This window comes from Melanostigma gelatinosum (assembly GCF_949748355.1).
Source record: "Melanostigma gelatinosum genome assembly, chromosome: 4".
Classification (NCBI taxonomy): domain Eukaryota; kingdom Metazoa; phylum Chordata; class Actinopteri; order Perciformes; family Zoarcidae; genus Melanostigma; species Melanostigma gelatinosum.
This window is the reverse complement of record NC_136637.1, coordinates 7,300,635-7,327,652: the sequence shown is the minus strand read 5'-3', so window position 1 is coordinate 7,327,652 and position 27,018 is coordinate 7,300,635. Positions and strand designations below refer to the sequence as shown.

General features: G+C 46.3%; 1 protein-coding gene across 2 annotated transcripts; it reads right to left on the bottom strand.

The window, feature by feature from the left end:
• Window positions 1-351: 351 nt before the first annotated feature.
• btbd8 (BTB domain containing 8) lies at window positions 352-25,605 on the bottom strand. Of its 2 annotated transcripts, XM_079266554.1 has the most exons (19): window positions 25,304-25,393; window positions 24,612-24,730; window positions 22,390-22,569; window positions 21,047-21,171; window positions 20,617-20,731; window positions 18,107-18,196; window positions 17,356-17,436; window positions 17,172-17,268; window positions 16,040-16,128; window positions 14,949-15,051; window positions 14,256-14,438; window positions 13,984-14,139; window positions 11,444-11,573; window positions 10,581-10,642; window positions 9,526-10,066; window positions 8,856-8,943; window positions 5,537-5,661; window positions 3,568-5,451; window positions 352-1,237 (listed from the first exon to the last, which is right to left on the bottom strand). In XM_079266554.1, exons 2-19 carry the CDS (start codon window positions 24,713-24,715, stop codon window positions 741-743), a joined length of 4,650 nt encoding a protein of 1,549 aa, XP_079122680.1. In that variant the 5' UTR covers window positions 24,716-24,730; window positions 25,304-25,393; the 3' UTR covers window positions 352-740. The 2 variants fall into 2 exon arrangements, with proteins under 2 accessions (XP_079122680.1, XP_079122679.1); XM_079266553.1 differs by lacking the exons at window positions 352-1,237; window positions 25,304-25,393 and adding an exon at window positions 25,573-25,605 and having other exon boundaries at window positions 3,293-5,451.
• Between the last annotated feature and the right edge of the window lie 1,413 nt (window positions 25,606-27,018).

Here is a 27,018-nt window from a genome sequence, read left to right as displayed (position 1 = left end):
AAGTTTCTTTACTAGTGATGCTAATTTACAGATGTTAGTATCTTTAGAAATATCCGTCCACTCATGACTGTATAATTATACATTTTAACGCGTCATTGCAGGGTAATGAATTCAAATGTTTATGCTGTCAGGATATGCACAGGTGTACGAACGAAGGCTCCACACCTGTCTCAGCCAAACCACTGAGCAAATGTAAACTATTGTAATTATTACACCTGTGCAACCAGTAAAACTGACAATCGAAAAACAGGCGCTAAATCAGTGTAGTGTCACATTCCTCTATGTCTTGACAGTGAGTGACACTTCTTTTTTTCAATAAACACAAACCTTTATTTTCAATATGACACTAAATGCAAGCCACTAGGCCAATCTTATTTTTTTTCTTTAAGAAACTTCAGTCAACCACATTATCAGAAGACTGTCATGAGGGGTGGGTTTTTTTCTCACTCTATTCTTTTCTAGAGCTTCGAAGCAACATCAACTAAACAGTCAGACATACAAAAATATCAGCATGCATAACAGCCCGTTTGTGCAAAAAAAAACAGTCCATCGAGGGCATGATGAGAAATTGCAAATAAGCTGCTGCAAAGCCCAGAGTTCTGCAGAGTCCGGGAAAAAAAGACATGTCAAAAAGACAGACAGAACATGATTATAAATCATAATGAATTAAGACAAAGTTGCTGTAAAGCCGTCCACAGAGAAGGTGTGAACTGTCCGGCAGGCTCTCTCTCTCTTTGCAGTCAGTGATGCGTTTCCAGTTCCACGATGGTCCACTCCCCCTGTGGAGATGCTGCGTCTTCCGGGGAGAAGCTGGTGACTGTGATGCTGGTGGAGGAGTCCTCCATGGGCGAGATGAGCTCCGCCCAGCGCTTGAAGGTCTCCTTCTCCGGGGACAGGAAGCCCTGCGAGTCCAGGCAGTCCCGCGACAGCGACAGCGTCTGCTTGATGAGGTACTGGGCCAGGTTGAGCTCCTCGGGCACGGGGTTTATGATGCCAAGGTTGGACTCGTGGTCCGAGAGGAGCTGCCTGAGCAGGCTCCAGTCCCGCTCGGCAAACTCATTGCTTTTGTCATCGTCCCCCCTTTGCTTCTCCTCCTCCTTCTCTCTAACATTCCTGTCCCTGTCCGAGCAGCGCTCAAACGCTTCTCCCACATCCGTCTCGTAGATGGGGGAGAGGGCTTTGGACGGTCGGTGGTCATGTTTGCCGGTTTGATCCAATCTGTCACAACCATTGTCCCCTAAAAACAATTGACAATACTGCAAAATGACAAAGTGCTTCACTGCTCCACAGTTCGTTTACACATTTCAGAGACTAGTCACTGCGCACTACAATAAAACACTGATAACTGAATGTTTACTCTTAATGCAACTGTGTCCTGCAACAAGCAGGGAAGTTAGGTGAGGACAGCACGGAGAGTGACACTGACGGTCACATTGGGGTCAGTTAAATGGCTAAACCATCACAAACCTTAAATCCATTCGTTTGATGTTCACCAACTTCCAACATGGATGTCAACGGCACACAGTTGCTTTAAAGGTAATGCAGGGAGGACCGCTGACCTGAATGCATCTCTTTATCCACCTGTTCACACAAAGTACGCCATGCATCGCCAGCACCAGTGAACTGGACACCGCTTGTTTCCGTCAGTAACAGTGAGATGTGTGTTTTTGAGATTTACGTGCAGACCTAATAAACAGACTTAAATATTGTCACAGAAAAAACCTAATATGTACGCAACGGTGCTTTACTTTAGCAGCACAAAAGATGGCACACCACTGAGATTCTTTTGACATTGAGTTTTCTGTTTCTTACAATTTCAAAAAAAAAGGGCAAAGGATGACATCACCGATCACCGTTTGATAATGAAAACAAAACGATTGACATGTTTGCAGCGGGATGGAGCCTCAGTAGTGGTGCAGCAGGATTTCTTATTCTGACTATGGCAGTGAAAAAAGAGAGAAATGGCAGGACCGTGACTAGAGACACATCACACACTTTACAGAGGAGGCTGCCGACACTACACCACAAACCTACTGAACACAAGCTCATAGACAACAACAGTCTTCTTCAAAAGGAAAAGTCTACGTATCTAGACAGATATACGTCTACTGGGTATGACAAAAGGTAATATGTATGATGGAGAAAAACAAAGATGACAGATGGTCGAGGGGAATGTCAAAATAATTTAATAATAGCATGCATGTGTGCAGTGCAAAATAAAACAAATACATTCAAACAAAAAGAAACCTCAGGAACAGGTACATTCTCCAGTAGAAATAACAAGAATGAACAGCGAGGAGATGCAAGGGAAAGTCCCCCGTATAACACACATTCTGAGAAGCAGTGGCAGTTTAGTGTCATCTATTAAATGACACCTTAATGTCAGGTAGTCACTCAGAAGAGACTTCAAGGAAAGCATTACTCGCTTGTAATTTACTTGAACACAAATAATCATAAGGAAAGGTGCCACACAGCAGTTTAACATCAACACATCTTTGGAAATTCATTTCCAGATGTTAGTGTGATTTACTGTGAACTGAGAAGCCGAGCAGCACCCAGTGATGCTGGAACTGACGTGGTGGACCACAAGGTCCAGAGCTGTCTGTGCTTTTTTGGCACCAAAGAAGAAGAAGCGTCTGGAACCAGAAGTTTGTGTTTCTCAAAATGGCAACGGTTCAGTACATGAGAAGCCAAACACATTCTTCTTTTACAATAAAGCAAAACGTAAAGCAACATCATCCTGGGGGGGGAAGGGGTTTATGGGACATGTAGTCGAACATTTGAAGAAACACAAGCTTCATCAACATCACTATGGGTGGCATAAAATGATCTCAACGATGGTCAGTGTAACAGTAATTATACCAACAAACCACAATTGATTTGGCAATGATATGTTGATGTTAAATCATATTTAAAGCACCTTCCACTATGTCACATGATCTATGGCTTGAAAAAAAAGGCCAAAGACTGTTCCACTGCATGAAAGAAATGACAAAAATAATCAAAAGAATCTTATTATGTACATAAAAGTGCATTGGTATGACTATGTCACAGGCCTTGTCGCAAGGCAGATTATCTTTTGACAAATACAATTCTCTGATCAGTCTGAATGAAATGTACACTGCCCCCCCCCCCCCCCCCCCCCCTTTGTCGACGAGTTACCAAAGCCTGAATGCCTCTGCCTGAAGGTAGTTCAGTTGTTTTAAAACATACAGTTTAGGTTACTGGCTATGATGAAACCAAATCTCCATCTTTAAAAGGATATCAATGTTGCAAATTCAAATTTACAACAGCTACACAATCAATGGGTTGAAATGAGAGGAAGCTTTAGCATATGAAAATATGATGACTTCATTTGAATTTGAACTTGTATGTTTAACTAGGTACTGCACTATATCCTTTTTCTGAGAGCGGGATGGGTGTAGGCTGGATGTGGGTAAGGTCTGGGGATCAGAGCGGAGGAGAATGGATCTTGCGGGGATAAACTAAACCTTCACTGATGTAGTTTAGGGGTAAGAGATGGCTTTGGATTTGGGGTCTAGGAAGGGTCCGTAGATCATACATTACCTGCTGGAGATTGTGCAGCATGTACAGGAGACTCCCCTGTCAGCTGAGGCTCATTTAAGTCTCGATGTAAATCAGTTTTCCTGCTTTCTGAAGGGTTGCTGTGATTTTTGCGCGGCCCTCCGTTGTATTGTTCAGTGTGCCGCAGATCCAGGTGGCACGGGCGCTCCTGGGGAGGGAGGTCTCCGCTGCACTTCCCTCCATCGCCCTCCTCCCACGTGGGCTCCCGGATCTCTGTGAGGAAGAATCCTCCGGATTTGTCTTCCCGTTCCTCGTTGCGTTTTCCGCGCTCCGTCTCTGCACTTGCAAGGCGGCCCGGCAGGTGGTTCTGTTGGTCGCCGGCGGGGGAGCAGTTGGACCGAGGCGCTGCAGAGTCGGACTCAAAAACGTCACAGGGGGTCGCCGCGTCCTCGGGCTGTTGAGGCGGCGTTTGGACGCCGCCCTCCTCTGAGCCCAGCTCCTCGCACTCGTCGACGGAGAGCAACACTGAGCGACGGAAGTTGGAAGTGGACTGATAGTCGGGCTGCTCGTTCTCCTGGTCCACGCCGTCGTCGTCGAAAGCCAGGTTGATGATCCCCTGGAACAGCGGCGAGGGCTCAGTTGGCGGCAGCGGGCCCGGAATCACCTCAACTTCGGACCTCTCGTCTTCCGTGGCCTCCTCATCTTCGTCCTCCTCTTCTTCCTCCTCGGAGGAGAAGAGCTGCGGGTCAGGCACGCTTTTCACCGTCACGGTGGCCTCGACCTCTGAGGGCTCCTCCTCGTCGGGAAGCTCGTCTCCATGCAACCAGGAGCGAGGGCGCTGCCTTACCGACTCCTCCTCGCTGGTGGTTTCTGCTTCCCGCCCGCGCAGCCGCACCTCCACTCTCAACCCCGCCCCGCCCTCGCACATCTTCAACTCCTCCGGGGTGCTCGTGTCGCTGCTGCTGCGGCCCAGGAAGTCGTGACAGCGCATGGTGCCGCACTTGGACACGCCCCTGTCGTTGGAGCAGTCGTCGTCCTGCGAGCCCCCTGCGTCGTAGTCCTCCGAGCGGGGCTTGATGTCGTCGGAGGACGTGGTGTGTGTGCTGCCGGTCTCGGACCCCGGGCTGACCTGATGGTGGTTGCCGCTCCAGGAGGAGTCCTCTAAGGGAGTGTCGGTGCTTCCCATGCTGCAGGGGGTGTCTACGGGCCGCTCGGTGTCTCTGGACGAATTTGGGGAGCCGACCTCGTGAGCTTGGCCTCCGCTGATGTGAGCTGGGATGACACCGCTCGGAGACGGTTTCACTTTACTCCCTTCAGTGTGCTTGCAAGTGTCTGCGTTAGCACATTTGCCATGGGGGGGCTTGTGAGCTGCTGGTGCACTCGTAGTGCTTTGTGACTTTGTGATTTCAGTCTTCTGAGGGCTTGCTTGTAGTTTGAGGCTGAGTGGATCCCCTCCGCTCTGGCTTGTTGGCTGTGTACTGCGTGCTGCTACCTCCTGACTTTCTTCACGCACCGCCACATCCCCAGTGTTGACGGTCGCTGCAAGCTCGGCTTCACAGTCGGAATCATTACCATTCGCTGCCTCTTTTCCTTTGGTTCCTGATTTCTTGGAGGCAGACGCAGCTGAGGTTTTGGAATGTCCTCCAGATTTCGGAGAAGCTTTCTCTGCAGATGAATCAGTAGCGCTTTTCGGCTTTGATCCAGACTTGCCAGCTACAACTGAAGATGGCTTGGACGGGGCTTGAGAGGCTTTTGGTGGTTTAGCGCTGGATTTAGCCGAGGCTCCGGTCACCGAAGCGGGTTTGGTGATCTTCTTTTTATGAGCTTCACCGGCTGCTTTGTCTGGTGCTGAGGATTTCAACCCGTCTTTGCCGTCTTCTCTCCTGGGGGAGGCTGGCTTTTTCATGGAGGATCCATGCTTAGAGACTAACCCAAAGACAGAACAGGACATTAGGACGTTGCTCCAGTATACTGACAGACATGTGGATGAAGCAGACTGTGAACATCTCACCGTGGTGGTCCGGTGTGCCTCTTCCCTTGGCGTCTGCCTTTGCTGCCGTCGCTCCGCTGGACGCTCTCTCTGCTGCACCAGTCTTGACTTTGCCACTTTCTCTCGCACTGGCCTTGTTGGTAGGACTGCGATTGGTTGACCAGAACACACACAAACGACAGAGTGACTACACACGTTTTACCATAAAGATCCCAAATAATGAATACCTCTGGCTCACATCATCGTTCAACAATATTTAGGAGAGGAGTTGCAGGGAAATGAAACCCCAAATAAATATTCGACACCAGAGGGGGGCAGCAAAGCGTTTTCACCCAGTTTGTCAAGGACAAGCTGCTTGAGACATGAGCTGATTATCAATGCAAAGAATTTCAAGTTACTTGTGAAGGATGTTGCACCCTGCGTAAGAACAGAATATGACTGTAGGAACCGGAGAACAGAGAGCACACTCTGCTGTGTGCCCGAGGTTGATGGATTTTCATTGTCTGACATCTCAGCGAGTCTACCGAGGACAGTTTGATAGAATCGACCTGAGATTGTCACGATATAAATATTACAAGTCAGCTTTAAAAAATTCATAATCTACAAATGATTTGTATCGAGGATAGTTCAATGTTAACTACTCTCCCGGAGTATCTTCCCTCTGAGGGTTTACAGCTAACTTCAGCACAATGTGTATTCTCCACAGATGAACACCTGTGCAGCTGTTTCTTCACACGAGACTGCAATCCAAAGATGTTTTCTGAGGCTACCAGCTATTTGTTGGCTGACTTGCACGGTTGCTTTCCAGGGAGACTGTTAAATATTGATGTGCTCCCGGGACAGATGGAGTTTGGATGATGCAGATTGTAAAAAGGGTTATTTTTAACATCTTTGAAGGACAGATAAGAGGCTCGTCAGAAAACGCTACACAGATGCTTTAAAACCTCCCGACAGCCGCACGTGGACTAGAAAAAGCCACCAGGTGATACCGTCATCATATTTGTCCTACTTTTACATGACTGAACATGTAGGAAGGTAGGTTTGTTTGGCTTCCGAGGCCAGGAACGCTTTCCGCTGATGGAGGTGGGTGTATTGGCATTGAGCTCAGATTGCAATTTGGCCTGGCCATGTTCGGACTGCAGTGAGGATGCATGGCACTCAGACTTGTTCAGACTAAACTCAAACTCAGTGCGACCGAACACACACAGTCAAAATAGTCAGTTCAACTGATTTCAGTCATTTTAGAGTAGGTGACTACGGTCAAAAGTGCTTTTGTACAATTTAAATTGATTTAGCGTTCCTTCAAGATGTTGATTCTCATGATATATTTTTGGGTTACTGATATACCTTCTGTATTTTAAGTTCCAGGCCCCGTGTTTATCCTACGAGTTGTTATTGGCCATATTTTGTCATTTGAACGCAGCCTCTTCCACGGCTATTTTTACTTATAATATACATATATTCATTAATATATACATGACATAATATAGATCAGGGATTCCCAAAGTGTGGTGGGCGCACCCCTGGGGGTGCGCAAGCTGCCTCTAGGGGGTGCGCGAGAGGAAAAGTGTAATGGCGGTCTGATGGTGTAATAATATTAAATATTTAAAAAAAAATGTAATTTTAATTTAAAAAGTGGGATTTTTCACAAAATAAAAACATGAATTATAAAAATTCCCTTTGTAAGATTTTAAATTAAAAACGTACAATTTAATAAATGCACTTGAGCTCCTTCCGGCAGTCTTGCCACCTGCCGCCAGTCGTACACACTAGCCAGCCTAGCTTGTGCAGCTAACGTCAGCTAACAGTGAACTTCATTCATTCAGCAACATTCATGCAAATATGCTAAACTGGCTGAAATCGGGGAAACTGTCAGGTGGGACATCTGAAGCTATCAGTCGTAAAAGAGGAGAGGGACAGAGAGAGAGAGAGAGGAATCGGAGGCGAGGGGAACGGAGAGGTGCGTTGGGGAGAGACCGGGAGAAGAAATCCAGCCAGAGTCAGAGGAAGATGAGACGGAGGAGACCGAAAAGGAGGAAGGGATAGCACAGACAAATCGGGAGCACATCGGCTCATCGCGGAGTCAAGGTGAAAAAGAGGAAACGAGAGTGAGCATCAGACTGGGAAAAAAAGAGGAAATATGATGAAAAGTATGTGTGTCTGGGCTTCACTTGGATTGGCAACGCAGATTCCCCAAAGCCACAGTGCGTGGTGTGCAGTGAGGTTCTGGCTAACAGTCTGAAGCTCTTATTTACGTCACCACCTGAACACCAAGCATGCCAGTGCAAGTCAAAAGCCCCTTACATTCTTTATATCGAAATTGGAGGAGTTACAAAACAGCCAAAAACAACTGGAGTCTCATTCATGTGTTGGTCTATAAATGACGCACTACGGGCTTCATATCTGGTTACAGAATAGCGAGAAAGGGGCTACCGCACACAATCGCCGAAGACGTGAGCTTGCCAGCTGCCAGAGAGATGGTGGAATGTATGATTGGGGAGAAAGAAGCAAAAGAGTTGGACATGATCCCGGTGTCCAACAACACTGTGTCGCCGCATCGATGCTTTGTCCGAAGACATCCTGGCTACATTAGTCGCTCATTAATTGTAAATTAAATGTGATAATCTGCCTCTGAGCCTGTGCGTGTGTGCTCGCATCCGTATTGCTCTTTAAAAGTGACACCTTGTGACACTGAAAGTTATTGAAACTTTGTTGCAGTGTTTCAGGGCGTTTTCACACCTTCAGTTCGTTTGCTTTGTTCTGATTCAGGGATTAATATGATACAATGTTGCAGTTGCTCCTTTGTTCGGTTTGTGTTCACACTGCAACATTTAACAGCGGACTAAATCTTGTAAACAAACGCCACGCGCGAGCAAACTGTTCTCTCATTGGTCCGATTCTTATGCGGCTATAAAGGCTCTGTTGCTTTTTAGGGGGGGGGGGGTGCGCGAACCCGGTCGGGATGTAGAAGGGGGTGCGCGGCCTAAAAAGTTTGGGAACCGCTGATATAGATAACAGTGGAATGCTACACAGGAGTCAGTCTGTCTCAGAAATAAGGAATATCTCTCTTATTTTCTGAGTATTGTTGATTCACAGTTGAACAATGCTCTTTCGTTACTGTTGTTCTGTGTACAGGAACCACCAACGTTTGCTGGATTATTCCCTAAACCCTCAAAGAGAATCTCACAAATCCTCAACTGGCAGAATGGCATTTAAGGTAGATCCACCCAATTGGAACGTGGTAGAGGAAGTTGACAAGGACATCACTTAGAGCCTTTTGATGTTACAACCAGCATTTCACCGATTACACAAGACGCAACGAGAAAGCACACAGACTCACCTGCTGATCTTTGCTGTATCCCATTTCTGAGGAGGTTTCGTCAGCGGGGATTTGTTCACCGCCTTAGCCTGCTGTTTGGGCTTTGCACCTAAAACACAGGAAATGAACCACATGCACAACTGTTCATTAGAATCTCAATTTGCTGAAGAATAAACCACAAGATCTTCAGGGTATCAAGGGTACACAGTGAGGGGGGGGGGGGTGCGTGCCGTTAGTGAGCAAGCGCACATCACAGTCACGTAGAAAGTCACTTTCAGGGTGGGGTACGTGCTGCGATTGTACGGGCAGGACAGGAAGCTGAGGCCCACTAACATGAGTCTGGGTTACCCCGCCTCCTTAAACCCCCCCCCCAAAGATCAGTCACACGTGTCCCTGTGGGACAGCTGCACAGGCTTTGACCTCTGCTGAGAGTTTCTACGCTGCACTTTGCTTCCTCAGAACATCAACATTCATACGTGACACTGCCTTCGTCTTTCACAAAGCCCTCTTGGCCAGAACACAACATTCCTCATACTAATTAGTCTGCAGGCCCTTTCCGTATATCAGCTACGGTATTCTGCCTGGAGCGTGATACTTGCCGACGCTAAAGCTCATCTACTCTGTTGCGCTACATTGTAATTGCCGTCCGTCACGACGATGACATGTAAAGAAGTCAATAAGGAGAGTGAACCTGGGATGGAGTGGGTGTCGTTGCGAGGGCTGCTGGAACCGGTCTCTGGCGAGGCGCTGCCTGATGTGGATGAGGCGCTGGGCTGAGCGTGGCTGTTGCCAACAGCGCTGTCAGACTTTCCCGCTGAGCTCTTTTGAGCCTTCACTGCCCCGGTCTGGCTAGACGTGCAGCTCGGGGGAGAGGTTTTAGGCCTTGCACCGGGGTTTGGCTTCTTTTCCTGCTCCCCAGCGCCATGAGAGCTCCTGGGGCCATTGGCGCTGGCTACGTCCCGCCTGGCCCCCGCGGCTCCTGTGCCATTGACAACCGGCGTGCCAGCTGACGCCGTCTTTGCTTTTGCGGCTACACTGCGGTCCCCTGGCTTCTTGGCATTCTTCGCCTTGGGCGTGGGACCCTCTCCCGGTTTGGTGGCTGTCCCGAGTCCATCGGACTTCATGGCTGATGCAGCGCTACGGGAGACAGAAGTTGCGTTTTCCGACACCCTCTGTGTCCTGTGCACAGGAGGACTCTCAGGTGCAGATGAAGGGCATTTTACCGCCTTCGACTGCAGGGAAAAAATGGACCAAATTAGTCACGTAACCGTGAGGCAGGATTAATCAGCAAAGACCCAGGGCACGGTCACATGGAATATGAATAACATTAGTGCAGATTACAGACAGGCAACGTTCTTCTTTTGACTGCATCAAACCACTTTGCCAGAGATCTGTGGGAGCTCCACTGCTCTTAACCGCTCACGCCTAACATTCCCTCCCTGGATCGCCTCAGGCCGGCTTATTTTAGCTGTACATCTGTTTAGAGAGGCCCTGCTGCTAATTCTAGACTGCATCTGTAGGTGGGGCATTTATGACATGTGGCATCTGTTGGCTCCAGACCGTCATCACTGTCAGGGATTACACAAACTTACACGGATGTTTCTAAAACTGCCTCAAAAGTTCACATCATCAAGCTGAGTCAAAGTTACAAGTCAAATAAAACGTCATTGTGTTTTTTGTTTCTGAATCAAAATTAAACCGTAAATAAAAAGATAAATGTAATGCATGGTCGCATGATAATATTACCTGGGAGCTCGTGAATACAGGCTTTTTGCCAAGTCTTCGATTGTCCCCTTTATCAATGGCATCTGTGAAAACAGGATAAAAGGAAGACCGACGATTAGCCAGTTAGTATGCAAAACACACTGTTTAAGAATAAAAAAGATGGAAAGGGCTGCATCAATTATAAAGATGCTAGAGGATCTATTCTATTCATTCACAAATCCCCATTTCCACACCCTGTGTTTACCCTTCAGGAAACAAACAATGAATCAATGGGTCGATCAGTCAGGCAAGGACTAACCCAAACAAAGCACAGACATTTCTAGACTTAACAGTACAATTATAGAACCGTCTGATTTATTTTATATTCAAAAGCAAACGAGGTGAGATGGACTCTATTTGCTTGTGTTATGTTTGCATGTGAGACCTGGAATCCGATTTCACTGGCAAGAAATGTACCAGTAATAGCAACACGCTGATACCAGCAGCCAAATGAATTATTCATGTGGTGAATTTCAACACGTTACAGCAAAGAAAACAGCACGTTATTTGAAACTGAGGAAGCTTCTAGTCATGGTCAGACCCACAAAGAGGAATCCAGCCTTTCACTCCCACCCATGAAAAGAAGACCGTTAAGAAGGTAGCTCACATGAAGCTAAATGTTTAAGAGCAGCACTGTGCCAACTGTATATGGGTTACTAGTGGCCAGGCGGCTGTGTAGAGAGAAGCCATTAAGTATTAAATCAGCAGCGTATGCTCCAAGGGCTTCGGTTCATCTGCAGAGCCACTGCTTCAGCGCCAGGCTGGGTGAGGGGAGGGGGAAGAATACAGACACACCGCAGCATTAATATCCTGCTGTGTCTCACAGCGAGGAGTTCCTCCCTTACCTGCCAGTATCCTCTCTCTGTGTTTGGAGGACAGGGTCTCCCATCCCTGCGTGTGGCGGACGGCGTAAAAGGTCTGAAGCAGGAAGGTCCACAGCCGACTGCGCAGCGTACAAATCTGTTGCCTGAACGGCTGGCGGTAAGACGGAGGAGAGAGTGAGTGAGAGAGCAAGAGAGGGAGGGAGGGGAGAAGAATGGAAAGGGGTGCGCTAAGGCACAAGCGAATCAGCAGCTGCTTGGAGAACCTTTCACCATGGCAACAAATACCCCTCCCTCACTTTCCCTCCCCCCTCTGTCTCTGTTGTAGAATCCACTTGAGCTCCCTTCAGCAGAATCAGTGATGTCAGCGGCTGATGCCCATTCTCCCGTTTCCACGCCGGATTATAAAAACAGGGCTGGAAGGCAGGGGAGGAGCCATCTCCGCCTCCTCCGCTGCACTGACCCCCCCCCCCCCCACACACACACACACAGCCAGAGATTAGTGAAGGCCGCTGGCACATGTCACAGTCTCCCTCAGACTAATCCATCCTGCCGTACTACGGCGGTTATGTGCTCTAACGTGTGCAGCCAGGTCCCTTTCTCCTGGAAGTCGGCTCACAGGATTAACCCGTCTGCTTTGTTCGTCTTTAAGCGCTTAACTGTTTGACCGACACGATTTTCAATTATTCTCACCGATATTAACAAAGCTTACAGTTTGAGCCTTTCGAATGTATCATCTTGATTTCATGCTTGACTACCGCAGGCCAACATTTCAATACTTGTTGATGGATCAACTCATAGTTACAGTCGGCTTCCATCTATATCTAAAGACGTCGCAGGTGAAGGATGGAGAAGTGATGCCCTCCGGCATTCAAACAAACAAACGTGCTATAATCAAAAACATCACTAGTTCTAAATAACCAAAACTGCAGCAGGTCAAAAGTCGGATGACACTTGAGACTCACTGGCTGCATCCTCTGTGTCGTGTGTTGTTAAAGGTAACCTGTGGAGCTTTAGACCTCGACTGGAGAGCAAATGAATGTATGGCCGAAAGCCCCAAAACCACCATCATAGAAGCCCTTCTCCACCCTTCTTCGTACCAAAGCGGCGCAGCGTCAGACCCATTTCACATCCTGGTTAGGAGCAGCGCTGCAAAGTTACGTTGGACAACACATGCCGACCCATTCACACCAAACCATGAACACGTATTTACCCAAAGGTCCTTGCTTTGGTCTGAAATGCCAAGTAAATGTGGAGTTTGCTCTTCCAAAGCTGTATCCAGAATGAAGTACCGTAAAGCATATTGTGATAATGAAGATGAAAAAACATGATGGTTGTTAGAAAGGATGGTCGAGTAACTCTAGTGGAAGGAGAGAGAGCAAACACTTCAGAGCAGAGACGTAAAGCTGTGTTCACACCTGTAGAAAAAGCACTTTCTCCATTGAATAGTCTGTTTAGGGTTCAAATTGACTTACGACCAACAAAGGGAAACTCACCACCTTCTATGTGGCTGTCCATTCAGTGTCTATGGTAAATGTATTCAATTGAAGCAAGAAATTCCTCAGTGCCCGCTATACTGACCCAGCAGGATGAGATCCGTTGTGCTTCCTGCATCCAGCGCCGTCATTTGACGCAAGAGTGACGTAGTTGGATGAAAGGAAGAACTACAAACTACTTCAGCTTGGATCTGTGTAGCCAGGCGGCATGCTCTAAAACAGTTCCGTTTGCTTGTATTGCAAACTAGATACGTCTCCAACAGAGAAAATGACACCCCGAAAATATGAGTGCAGAGGACGCGGATACATGTTCCCGTGTTTTGGGTAACTCGGATATTCAGCTGTATTTAATTGGGCCGGAGGACACGGCCGAGGAAATGCAGCAAAGAGAGGCCAAGGCTGCAGCTGCATTCGCCGTAACAGAGGATAAGGCCGGCGGGGATCCTCCAGGCGTTAGCAGCTAGCGCCTAATTCATACTGCCACATGTGAGCACCGCCGACACAGCTCCACAAGCAGGACAACTCCGCTTCCTGGTCAATAAAGCAACGCGCTGAGAAATGTATTTCCTCATGGACTACATTTATCATCCCTCCAGGCATTCCAGAGATATCGCGTTCACGAGGATGGACACAAAAAAACATCTCACGGTCCAGTTACTAGCTTTTTACGGATCTTACAGTCTTCTCTGGCCATCCCACCATTGTTGAATCAAACTCTCTAATCTCTGACTCAAGTCAGATAGTTGGAGTTACTTTGTCCAAACACCAAATCCTTGAGGAAGATCATTAGCAGCAGTTGAAAGCTCTGCCAAAAGCTCGTAAGTGAATATTGAGTTTGCTTAGAAGCAGACCACATGTCACCTTTTCAGGCAGTTTTAGTGCACTACTTGTTTGGTCAGAATTCAGGCTCCATCGACTCTGTTCTCACTGGTCTTAAATGAACGGGACTAAATGGGACCAGAACTACACAGTTCAGATGTGAGCACAGCGCACAGAGCATTAGTCTCAGTGGGATGTCTGATTTTGACAAGACAACTGGTTCAGTACAGAGAATGTGCTTCATTTCACCTCCTCTTGTTTTTGCCCCCCGTCCTCTTCCATGTCATCTCCACACAGATAGTGCACAGCAGCGAACAGATCACAGCAGTTGTCGACAGCCACACCTTCTCTGATGGCCGAACACAGCTTCTTCAACAACGTGGGCTCACGGGTAAACTCTTCCCTCTGTAATGGAAGGTAACACACACTGAAAAAACCCCCGTAGAAACCAAAGCCCAATCCGTCCCCAGGTCGTCACAGAAAGAGCAGAGTGCATTAGCACGAGTGCACCGCCGCCTTACCCTGCAGAGGTCCTGGAAGGCCTGAGTGTGGATGACTGTGGGGAGATGCTGGACGATGACGTGTAGGCTCTCCTCCTGGAGCTCTGTGGCGAGACTCCTCACCTGTTGGGCCCACTTGACTTCCGGGAGGCTGCCAATCAACTGCTCGGTGCCACAGAGCATGGTCACCGCATTCTGCACAGTCTAAATGGAAACATCTATTAGCTAAAGAAACTCTGGCAGAGGTGCAAAACACAGAATAAAGTCAAATGAACACAGCCCGATATCAAAGCACTCTCTTATCTCCGCCCGGGACCTATTGATCAGTGGAGGGAGTCCCAGAAATGCGGAATGGTTCTTGGCCGGCTCTGAATCTTAATACTTGCCAAGAGCGAACAAGAGTACATTTGTCTTGCTTTACTCACAGAGTGCACCCCCCCCCCCCCCCGACTCTTTGACAGTGATGAAAGACAGACTCGAGATTCAATTACCAATTACAAGGCTGGATCACTCTGCATCCACGTCGTATTCCTAAATGAGTTCGTCTTTAATAACTGACAATTTAATAAAGGTCATGTTTGATTGGGGTTATGTTTGGAGTTCCTTCCTGTGGAAAAAAACAGCTCTGGAGAACGGGTTGATGATATTTGTGCAATTACACGAACACAGTCCTGCTGATGACTCCGGGGGGGGGGGGGGGGGGGAGGAACTCACCATGGTCTCAGTTACCGCCGTTAGACATGCTCCGTGGAGCTCCGGGGACAAGAGGGAGAAGTTCCTCTCGCACCAGGTCTTCACATAGTGATCAGCGACCCACCTGGAAACACACACATCGAGTATCTGTAGATCATTGCCTTCGGGTCTCTGTAACAGGAGCGTTGGATTTCTGGGCAATTTGACTTTTTCCACCTTAATCAGTCAATAGGAACTCGCGGAGGCCCTTTTCTACGTTTACTGCAGCGTGAAACCGAGGAGGCTCGGTCGGGCAGAGCTCTGCTCGAGGGACAAACGGAGCGAGTGAGGATGAGAAGGTCAGTAACGCACTGCTGCACAGAGCAGCGCAGCTTCCATTCACCATCATACTCGCATGACTCATCAAGGCTCAGCAGAGACCCCCCCCCCCCCCCCCCCCCCAACCACCACCAAAGAACAGGAGCACGGTTTGACTGCAGAAGAATCAGCTGCAGGAGAACTCAAAAGGAAATGTTCTCAGTTTGTGCGCACACAAATGAATCAGAAGGAAATATAAAGACATGACGGCACACAGGTTTCCAGTTATATCTCACGTTATAACGCAGCACACTAGTGTCTATGAAGTATTGTTTCCTGGACAGCAACCTTTACAGATGCCTTAACTCTGATTCACGTCACTTCAATACAGCTCAGATAAAACGACACAAATCAATCAAGACGTGTGAGAAATTTATGCTGATTTTTCTTACAGTAATTCATTTTGAGAATCACAAATATTGATATGTTTTTGCTCAGCAGAGCAGTGCATTGAATCACATGAAAGAAAATTGCATTACACAACTAACCCCGAGCGACTTAACGACACAGAAGTGTGAACTCACATGCTGGTTACCTAGCAACAAGATGCTGATGTAACTTGCATGTGGTGAGGACGGTGACAGGTTAACGTGTCGCCCCGGCTTTCAAATTACACAAGCAGCTTTTAAGGCCAAGTTTGACAAAATAATCGAATTTCGGGAGCATTAATAAAAGTGTAGTGACTTTTCCTAATGTTTACGTACATCATTTTCCATCTGTAACACATTTCTAGGAAAGCAACCACAGACACTCACCTCTTACACAGCGTGTGGAGGTTCTGAAGGCCCAAGGCGTGCGTGAGCGACAGACACTCCAGAACCGTTTTCTGAACCCCGTCGATTGGCTGCCGAGAAGAGAAAACAGCATCACTATTGACACTGAGCATGCAGGCGCCGTGTGAAAGCAACGAGTGTAAAGCCAAAGCAATGAAGAAGGGATTTGTTCTCCGTGTCTTCAGCTGTGATACTCCACATACTGCTGTGTCACTGCACTGAAGAGCTCTGCTGTACGATGATAAGATTATAGAGAAGAGAAATATTCAAAGTAGAAAAAGTCGAACCATCATTTGGAATCAGCAACATGTGATGAGGTGCGATGATGACACCTTGCATTCAGAGTGCATGCTGTGTGGATCACATCAAGCACTCTCCATTGACAGCTGACTGAAGGTCAGCCTTTGAAGTCGGGGTGCATTGATCAGACTTTTCCTCTCCCGATACTGGTTGTCGTACCTAAACTCGAGTGCTCTCCTTCACTAGATCTCACTATCTCATTGGAGTAACTTGCATGTCCGGTAACTTGAGGCCAGGGATTATTGTGGTGCAACAAAACTAATTCTGTGGCCCGCTGAGATTAAATGAATGGAACTGAATTTAGTTTTAATGGCTTTGACAAACAAAGAAGAACTGGACCGGTGAAATCATGGCAGATACCCCATCCACTTGATGAGGTCGGTATTGGCCAAAATTTCAAGCAGTGTGGAATGAACCGGTTCTCGCTTCACAAACTCAGGCGCAAGTACATTCAACAGATTTGCCAGAGCACAGGAAACACTGTAATGTAATGAAACGCTGTGATGTGTAAGAGCGTTGTTCACGGAGGCCTGAAATCCTTTCATCTGGCTATCATGCTATCATGCTATGGTGGCATATCAAGCCTAATATTATTCATGTTTGTGTTTATAGGCACACTTATGTTTAAAAAGTGCAATATGAAGTCAAAGTATGAATTAAAAATGTGTGTGGACATTGAAAATAACTATATTGAACATATTTGAAAAATCTAAACTGCAGCACACATGTACCTACCGGACACACAGTAATAATAAAGCTATGAAATCCCTGTTTCTCCTCTCATATTCACTAGTACTCCTGATGTATAGCTGACCTTGGGGAAGAAGCGGCAGTAGTCCCGGGTCAGAACCATCTCCACCACATCTTTCAGTCCCTCTAAACCCAACATGTCTGCTGCCAACACCACCTGACTACGGGACAGGAGACACCAAATACAGATCAGGTTGTATTCTACGGCTCTGTATTCAAATGATGGACAGTCTGCTCAAATACAGCACCTGGCACTGGCTCCAGGTGGCAGATCCACGATGGCCCCATACATGAACTGGAGCAGGATCTCCATCTCATCTGGCCCTAGACTGGAACGGTGAACAAAATAATAAGTTGACACGTCGTATTCCTCGTGTTAACACACAGAATTGTCCCCGAGCACAGTCTAATGTCACCTCGGTGAATCCAGGCACACAGTGTTGTATTGCCTGCACTGGAAACACGACTGAGGATGCTGTAAACAAAACCCATATATCATGCAGCACTCGAGCTATGTGACTGCAGCCCGAGGTCCACTTCACAGGACCCCCCCCCCCCCCCCAATGTCAACGCAGCGGCTCCTCACTCTGACAGCCGAGTCTTCCCCGTTACCCTCAGATCAGTAATGCTGAGGGAGGCGGGTGACACGTCACTCCCTAGAGGAAAAAAAGGGGCCTCATTTGCCTTACCCCCGCTGTGAAGAGAGACTGCGAGACCGGCGATAGTGGTGAGAGGTCGGGGGGGGGGGGGGGGAGTGGATGAGAACACGTTGATGTGGCCTCGCACAGGCAACGAGCCATTTGCAATTCTTCCGGCAGTGGGTGGCATCGAGAGTGAACCCCCCCATACTGTACAGAGCCACCTCTGTAGCGAGGCCTGAATAATGAATGTGGCACATGCAGTAATTCAGCCGTGTCGTTCAGGAGTGAAATGTAGCCCCGCTCGAACCAGGAGCGGAGGTGTTCGAGCCATGTGACCGGCTGCACGGCGCAGTCTTACCCTTGCAGAGTGATGCACTGTCTGGAGCTCTCCATCCAACTCCCGCTCAGCATGGCTCGGAAGTACTGGGACCGCGCACACAGGATCGCCCTAGAAACCCATCAAAGCAGGCAGTGGCATGTCAGATCCGCCCACCGGTTTAATATTTCACATGTCATCACTTAAGCCGGTGTGTGCTTCAGTGGCTTTGAAGTGACAAAAATATAGTGTGCGTGTTCTGTGGTCTCTGGAGACGGTGTATTTTCTGAAGATTGTACTGTCAGATATGGAAATAGAGTACTTAATTAGCTTCAATAAAGAATAAGGCTGCCGATATTCTAAATCACATGAAAACCAAAATTGATCCCTCTAAAAAGCCCTGTGTGTGTATCAAAGCATGAGGCATCTTATTGCTCTGGAGCTCCGGAAGCTCTGACACACTCAATGAGCCGTTGAACCGAAGCACAGGGTGACATAAACATCGCATTGTTGCTCAAAACAAACACTGTCCTGCTGCCAGAAACACTGACTGCAGCTGATTATAGCCCCCAGCATATGCACTGCGTCCTCATGTCTGAGTTAAGTTTGCTAGAAATGACGGTTCCCATCTGTTTTAGGAAACGACTTAACTTACACGACACGTTTCAGCCCTTTTGTAAGTGTACATGTAAAGGTGGAGAATGTCTTTCTCTTGATACATCCTTCTACTTTCCCCTGTCTCGGCTGGAACAGTTGTGTGTGTGGCTCGGTCCGTTTGTTTCCCATTTACAGAGCCAGTGCTGTGTATGAACACTAAATTAATTTGAAGCATTCACACAGTCTATTGGGTTAGAATGGCTGACTCCACCGTCAAAGGGCTCCAGGCTGAGAGCCACAAACAGGGAAGGTATAATCATAAAGTACTGTGAGACCACAAACATATCGTTGCGGTTACATAGAGAGAGTAATATGCAGAATAATGCCAGCCTTATCATCTTTAAAAACTGTAATGGAGGTCAGTTGGACCCCTCTCTGTTCACCCATGAATTCTTCCAGCATAACTCGTTAACTGCTGATCCTGTTTTACTGCCGGGTGTAACGCCGTGTCAATTCATGAAAGGAGTTTATAATACGGATACAATTCTTTATCACAGTACGTGTCATTTTTTACATCAAGATTGTGTTATAGACCGTGGAAGTGAAACTGAGGAATAGTTAACTACATGGTAGATCAGCCCGAGGCAACACTGACAAACCCACATGATGCGATCGTAAGTTCACACCAATAACTTGTATCCATACAGAAGAACCTCATCTAGGTATCAATATCAGAGATATGAGAAACCTATTCAAAAACAAGGTGTAATGCCCAACATTCATTTCACACTATATTCATATTGTAATAGAGTTTGGGCAAGTACTTTTCCTACTACTGGTGCTCCAGAAACGTTTTGCTAGGATCGCAACCCGATCAGAGTCACATTTCTCTTCTTCTCCTCTATTTCAGAAATTGCAGATTCTTAGCATTTATGACATACATATTTCACAAACTTGTGTTTTCATTGATAAGATACTTTCAGGTGAAGGGAATATTCCTGATCATTTCAAGACCTACTATAAATTCACAGGTTCACTCTCACTCAACTCGTCAATCTTCACATCTTCATCCTCCTAAGTTACTGACTAGCAGAGGTCAATTTTCAATAAGATTTAGGGGAACCAAACTATGGAATGACTTTTCCCACCGAACAAAAGAATGTCCCTCTGTAAAATGTTTTTAAAAAAATTTTCTTTGTAATTTTGTAAAATTTTAATATTATGTAGGTGGAGGCTTCAAATAAGCCAAGTTGCCTTTCTGTCTCTTCCTGCACTGTGATTCATTTATTTCTGTTATGTTTGATTATTTTAGATTTTATTGTTTGAATTGTGCAAAATAAATAACTAACTCTGGAACATTGACTAACATTCAAAGGACACCTCAACATTATAGCCACATGAAGCGATAACAAATCATATTAAATTCTTTGCCATGCTCTACTTTCTATGATGTGCAGCCGATATATTCCTTTCTTAGCAAGAGGAATGAATCAATGTTGAGCGCAGCGAGAGGTGAGATTTCTTCGACAAACCCAGACTAGGTTTTTATTTGTATTTGCATTGTTAGAAATTCCTATTGGAGCAAAAAGGCTGCAGAAGCCCTGATTCAGTCTCCGGGTGCAGCGCCTCTCACTTTGCCGTACAAGAGATCACTGCTGCAGAGCAACCAAAAAGAATAGCCCAGCTTCCTCTCTCTGACGAGCTCTCTCTCGCTGGCTGCTCCCCCGAGCTGGGAGAAACCTGTCTCCATGGTTACCAGCTGCTGGTACCACCTCTGCATCGCTGAGTGACCACCCAGCGCTGAGAGATAACAGCAGATGTGCGACCTCTGTGGCGTTCTACATCTCGTGGACGTGATGTGCTGACGTGAGCGTGCTCTCACCATGCCTGCAGCCTGTGATGATGACCAGACGTATGACTGAAAACGGCTGAGAGGCCACCAGAAGAAGCTCTACCTGTGGCAGGAGAAGACCTGCTCCGCTACCTGGATGGTGATGTCACACTGCTCCCCCCTCTGGTACAGATCCAGCAGGTCAGCTCCGAGGCCCGAGGCCGGCTCAAGAGCAGCGTCTGGAGGGAAGTTGAGATAGATCATGAGGAAGGGCGGGGGGGACGAAGAGAACGTGTGAGACACATGACACGGGTATTTGTGTGTGTGACAAAGCAGCGGTAGCTCTCACTAAAAATACAGCAAACGGTGAACAAAAAGGTTTAAAAGTGTCCATAGTGTGGCCATGCTGCAATTAGCGGTAGCGGCAACAGGGATCCAAATGAGATTAGCTCCTAAATGGATTACCGCTGAGATAACATGATGTGAAGAGGGGGAGGGAGGGGCCACATAACCCAGAATAAACCCTCTGTGGAAACCGCTGTTCGTCTGTTTACCTGAGTCATAGGAACTATGAAGGTCCGCCGGGTCGGGAACAGGCGAGGTACTTTGTGGTGCTGAGCCCTCCACGCCTGGGATTATTTCAGACGAGCACGTGCTCTGGTCAGCTGTGTACAGGCGCCTGCAGGGGGGGGGGGGGCTAAAGGTTAATTAAACCTAGGCCTTCACACTTATTTGAGTTACAGTCTCATGTGATGCAATGTGACTTCAGTGCAGTGACACAGTGCAAAGCTACGGGCCGGAGCTGAGCAGGATTTTCTATTTAACCTCAGTGAAGCGTTTCATGAAGTGACCGGCAATCCTCTGAAGTTACCAACAAACTGTTACAGTACATTTGCCACGAGTACTTCTGAAATATGCCGTAGTATCCCGGCATGTTCTGCCATATACATCTGCCACCGGAAATTGATATTGGTGCCAAATTTGACTGGAATCGTAACTAGCTGCTTTATTAAATTTGGAGGCAACCTCCAGAATTAGGATATCATCGTCAATCTGTGGATTCTGTTTTATTTGAATAATGGATCAATCATTTTGTTCATTGTCCAGAGCACAAGTGGATTCAGATTGCGTGTTTGGTCCGACCAACAGTCCAAGAAGATATTAAATGCATATAAAAACACAGAAGAGCAGAATAAATCAGATCACCAGCAGCAAAGACACTCAAACAAATAAACCTATTGTCAGAATAGTATTCTGGTGATTGTCAAACTGATTCATGAAGAAAAGGATCTAACTCAACAAATCATTTTAATAGGATACCTGTGAATGCATAAATATGATGTTTTACATGGAACCGGAACTTTGGTGGAGGAGCTCTGAGCAGACTCTTAGACTCATGATAGTGAGACCAAACACGACGACTCTTTCTTCTTGTCCTGATTATAAACTGCTAACGAGACTCTGAGGGGCCGCTCTGCAAAACCTCGAGGAAAACAGCTCAGCTAGCAATTTACAGATGACTATAAACACCGATACACTTCAGGATGTGTGTGACTCAACACCGACATGAAAACGAGACGCATTATAGAATGGCTGCAGCGTTTGTGATGCCCCGTTGCAAACAGCAGCAGATCCTGCAGATTAAAGACGGAGCGCATGGCGCCCTCTGTCAGAGAGTCTGTCAAAGTGTAACACCACGAGAGAGGGATAAATGCTGTCTCTGCACCCGACTAGAGAGCACATGTAGAGATGTTGCTTCACGTGAAACTATTCAACAAAGCTATTACTGATTTTATTGTTTATATTATTTATTATTATTTTCTACAGGGGCAAAAAGAAATTATCTAAAATGTTAAAAATGTATTTAACATTTGACACCCCCCCCCCCCCGGCTTACCTGAGGAAATCCTTCAACCCGGACAGCTCATAGCCAGACAGATGGACAGCGGAGGGGTCTTTGTGCGTCTGTCCCTGAAGGACATGAGGAGCTCTGGCCAACAGCACGGCTCTGTGAGCCTGAAGCGAGCCGGAGCCAGCGTACAGAGAGACATCCGCCTCCAGCTCCTCCTGCAGCAACCTGGGGAAACGCATTGAAACACTTTATTAGGAGCAATGTCCTCAAAATTCTTTTTCACTAACTGATTAAAGGCAAAACAGCATACATGCACACCAACAGTGGGAATCATTGACTAGAACAAAAAATACACAAACTATGTTTGGAGCCAATTTGGCCAAATGTACACAATAAATAGAAGTTGTTGTGATAGCGATACAAGTACTGGAAACGCCTGCTGCACAGCCTGAGATGCTGGATTGGGTATTTAACGTACATTTAAAAGCCAACATACAAACAAAGAGCTTCTTATCCAACCTCTCTGACATCTACGAGGCCTATTTCTCCACTTCAGACCACCACGAGCACGGTCCTGAGGCGCTCCGCTTCTTCTTCACCATCATTATCTCTCGTCCCGCCTCTATGACTGATCTGGGTGACCCAGAAACCAGTCCGCTAAAGGCCAACGGGGCGGTATGAGATTCAATTTGCGTGATGCTATGTCCATTACTGTAAACCTCTGATGAAAAGTGCCCGAATTGATGAAGCACTAGTGCAACAAGCAGACTCACATCCCTATCAACTAAAACCCAATAAAACTGCTGCAAAGATCCCCGTGAGCTTGTCTCTGGTGAGTCATCTGTGACGTTGCTCTGCGCCAGGTTTTATATTCCAGATCCACTGATCCTGTTCCCCGCTCTTGTCTATACTAATATGTAACAAAAGTATCTTACATTTTCTCAATTATAGGATGCATTTTGAGACTTAAGAGCTGTATTTCACCTGATTATTGCACATAATTGAAACCTGAATATATTTGTCTCCTTTCTCCCAGTCAGTGAATTGATATGTTTATATGATGTCAAATGTGTGTGTACGGTATTTTTCAACTCTTCTGCAGTTTTCTACAGGATTCCTGACATTTGAAAGCAGTTTGACAAAAATAATCTGAAGTCACAGTGCTTACTTAAAGCTTACTTCACGTTTTCAACTACATCTCGCAGTCTTTCTCAGCACAAGTACACATAATATAAATTTGTATTTAAAGCAATAAAAAGAAGTAACGGTATTTTAAAATGTAAAAAAGTAATTTCTATGACAACTAAGGAAACTCCATCTTTTGAGATGTGTGTTTGTATTGTACTTTAATAAAGTTAGAGGACTCACAAGAGAGATTACACAGATTAAAGCAGCAGCAGAGGCTGGGATATCCTGACTCTTTGCCTCGAAAGGATCATGCTCTCGACAGTGTTGACAATTTGATGGCATCTGGCGGTGGGGTTGTAGACCTTTTCAAGACTGTGGTAACATGAGCCACAGAGTGCAAAGCTGCGGTAACGCCACTCGCCTCACTCAGAGACCATCCACACCATAATGACACGATTTAAGGAGCAACGGACTCTGACGGCGGCACACGTTACCGCGGTTTCACAATCACGTCGGAGAACTACGGTGGCCTTCAGGTCATGCAAAAAAAAAGAAAAGCAAAAGGCTTTCTGTAGAGCCAATGTTGGGTTTGTCCGTACTGGGCTAAAAAAGAAAGCAGTGCAACACATTTCCATGAAGAGGACTCCTCCCTATGTAGATATGAAGGGCCCACCTGTAGTTGATGAAAACACAGCGAGATTGCAACGAAATCATTAGATGCTCCCGTCTGATTTTAGAAAAAGATTTTGTCTTAAGTAAAGGCTGAGATCCCCCCCATAACATCATCAGGGTTGTTTTTCTAACTGTGTAAAGCTCCTCTCGAGCCACACAAGAGAACCGCTTTAAAAGCGACTACACTTTGTGTCAAGTAAACTACACTTAATGACTGAAATTGGTGAATCGCCCCTTTAAAAACGTAAAAGTGGTAATTGAGAAAAGATTTTTTTGTCAAACTTGTTTTATATGACAGCAATGATCCTGATCACACCGGATGAACCAGCTGGTCTTTATACCAGTTCAGTCCTATACTGACTGGATGATGGCAGTTTTTTATATTTCACAGCCCTGCGTTACTTTGCCAATGATCAATTTTTTAAACCGTGCTTTTGCAGTCGAGTGCGTACTGTCACACGCCTTACCTGTCTAGGTCTGCAGATAAAGCAGATGATAAACATCTCCTCAGCTGCTCTTTGTGTCTGCGCTCTTTGGCCTGGAACTCTCTGGCAGCCTCTGTGGTGATCATGGTTCACTGGGTTCTCTGAGACAGACACAATACGGACACATGTGAACTCAAATAGTAGCAGGAATACATCCCAGCGGCATGAAAAGGAAAAACAAAACAGACACTGCTGGAATATAACAAGCCACATATGATGCAATTTAAGGCTTTTATATTTTTTAATCATATGAGGTCAGCTTGACCTGACTCCCCGAGGTCACACGAGCTGATTGGCTCTGCTGTGAGGAGTGCAACACAATCTCTCACCACACACACTGACTCACGTTCACCAGCAGTATAACCCAGAGAGGCGCTGTTTACCGATTTAAAGAAAATCACTTGAAATGGGAAGGGATGACCTCGGCAAACCCGACATGAATTCAGTTACTATTATATGTCCAATAAAACGATTTAACAGTAACGTTAACGTTACGAATAAAACGAGAATAACAGCTTAATTAGAAAACCAGCTTCCCCTTATCTTCCAGGGAAAACACTGACATCACCAAGACTGACCAGCTTCCCTCGATTTTCATATTAGTTTAATTTATTACAAAATAAAACACCATCACTCAGCCACACTCGTACAAACATAACGTCACATCCGCTTACACGTGTATTGTTGTCGTTCTCTGCCCGACTCGTTCTGTACTGCTGAGTAACATCACTCATTTTCCTCTCGCAGCTAGCATGCTAGCGCTAGCTAACATGGGCTAACGTTATCGCTAGTAACACCAGTTAGTTATTGTCTTGACCCTTAACCCCTGAATGCCTGCTGACATAAATGGACCGGTAGAAATTAATTGTAGCAAATGTCAGTCCTGAAGTGTGAGGTTCCGTAACGAGCTTGAGTATCTTCATTAACGGGCTGACCCACTGACCGATGTTGTTGACATCGCCGCTGCACGCTGTTCGCCACCCGCTAGGACTTACAAAACGCAGGAGGAGTGGACAAGTCGTCACACCCGGAAGCTACGGCACATGCGCATTGTAAAAGAGGGCGGTGCCGTGCCCATGTGGACTCAAATGATGCGTTCAGGTACTGCAACTAACATCGAAATTCCTATATTCCTAAACATCCTATTAAAAAGCTAATGCTAATGCTTATAAAGAGGAAATAATGTATCCGCTCCAATCTGTATGATATTCATATGTTCTCTTAAAAAAAGGTAAAATACTGACCTGAAAAATATGTGCATGGTAACAATATTTCCGACTGCCGGAAAGGCAACAAAAGAGCTTGCCCCTGATTGGCGCTGATGTCATTGGCCTCTCCTGCATCATTGCTCTTAACCTCTGATGTCAGTGCAAATGTTTGAATCAGCATTAAACAAACACAGAAGTCAAATCTGGTTGGACAATGAGATATACTGCAGAGTGATTTGGTGCAATATTGATTTTACAACTTTCCTAAGGCATACTTGAAACGAATGGGTCCATTAATAGTTAATTCACTAACGCTTTGTAAATAATAGAATAAGCCACTAAAAAGGAAAACAATCTAGAATGATTTATATCGTTTATGCTAGTTTGAAACAGACATAATCATGCATGGCAATGATCTCTTCTCTAAAAAGCTCAGCCGTCTGTGTGTGTGTGTGTGCGCTGTTGTGTGCAGGCACAGCACTAAAAAAAACCTGTTTAAGTAAGACTGATGAATACGCACCTCAGTGTAATTCCACATCAACAATTCTGTGCATGAAGCCACGTCGAGAGGGAATATGAATCTAAAAAAAAACATCTAAATGTTTGTTCTACTGAGACGACCCAAAATAACTGCTCTGTCACTCAGCTCTGTGCTATATTTAACAGCACGTCCATTACTATTTCTGGTGTTTTCATCTGTTCTGCGTAAGAGCTCGGCGTGACAGCGCAGAGACGGCAGTAAACACATGGGGACATTAGGGCACGCCGCACAGCTTCACACACACCACCGTTATCATCCCCTTAAATAAAGAGCAGTGTGGTCCAACAGATTGACACTTAGTTTATTTATAAAATCAAATGGTGTAGACTTGGCTCAGTGAATTTCAAAATGCAGTGTGTAGGAATAGATACAAAAAGAGTACAATGGTCAACCACATTTCTATACAGGAAGATCAAGGTAACAACATTCTCTACATTTGAGTATCTCTGAGGAAAAACAAAATACAAAAAAAGAAAACTCCTCCATACAACACGACCTGATAAAGGGAGAGGGAGAGTCACGCCTCCCAGAGGGAGAGTGGAGCGACCCGGTGAAGGGCACAAGTATAGCAGGACGACACCGCATCCCGGTCTCTCAGGACATCTTTACAACGGCGACAACTCGAACAGTTAAAAAGGCA

Coding starts and splice junctions, on each gene's coding strand:
- btbd8 (XM_079266554.1), bottom strand. CDS start 24,715: ATGATCACCACAGAGGCTGCCAGAGAGTTCCAGGCCAAAGAGCGCAGA. Junction 8,944..9,525: donor CGACACCCACTCCATCCCAG/GTTCACTCTCCT, acceptor CCTGTGTTTTAG/GTGCAAAGCCCAAACAGCAG. Junction 5,452..5,536: donor AGGCACACCGGACCACCACG/GTGAGATGTTCA, acceptor TCTTTGGGTTAG/TCTCTAAGCATGGATCCTCC.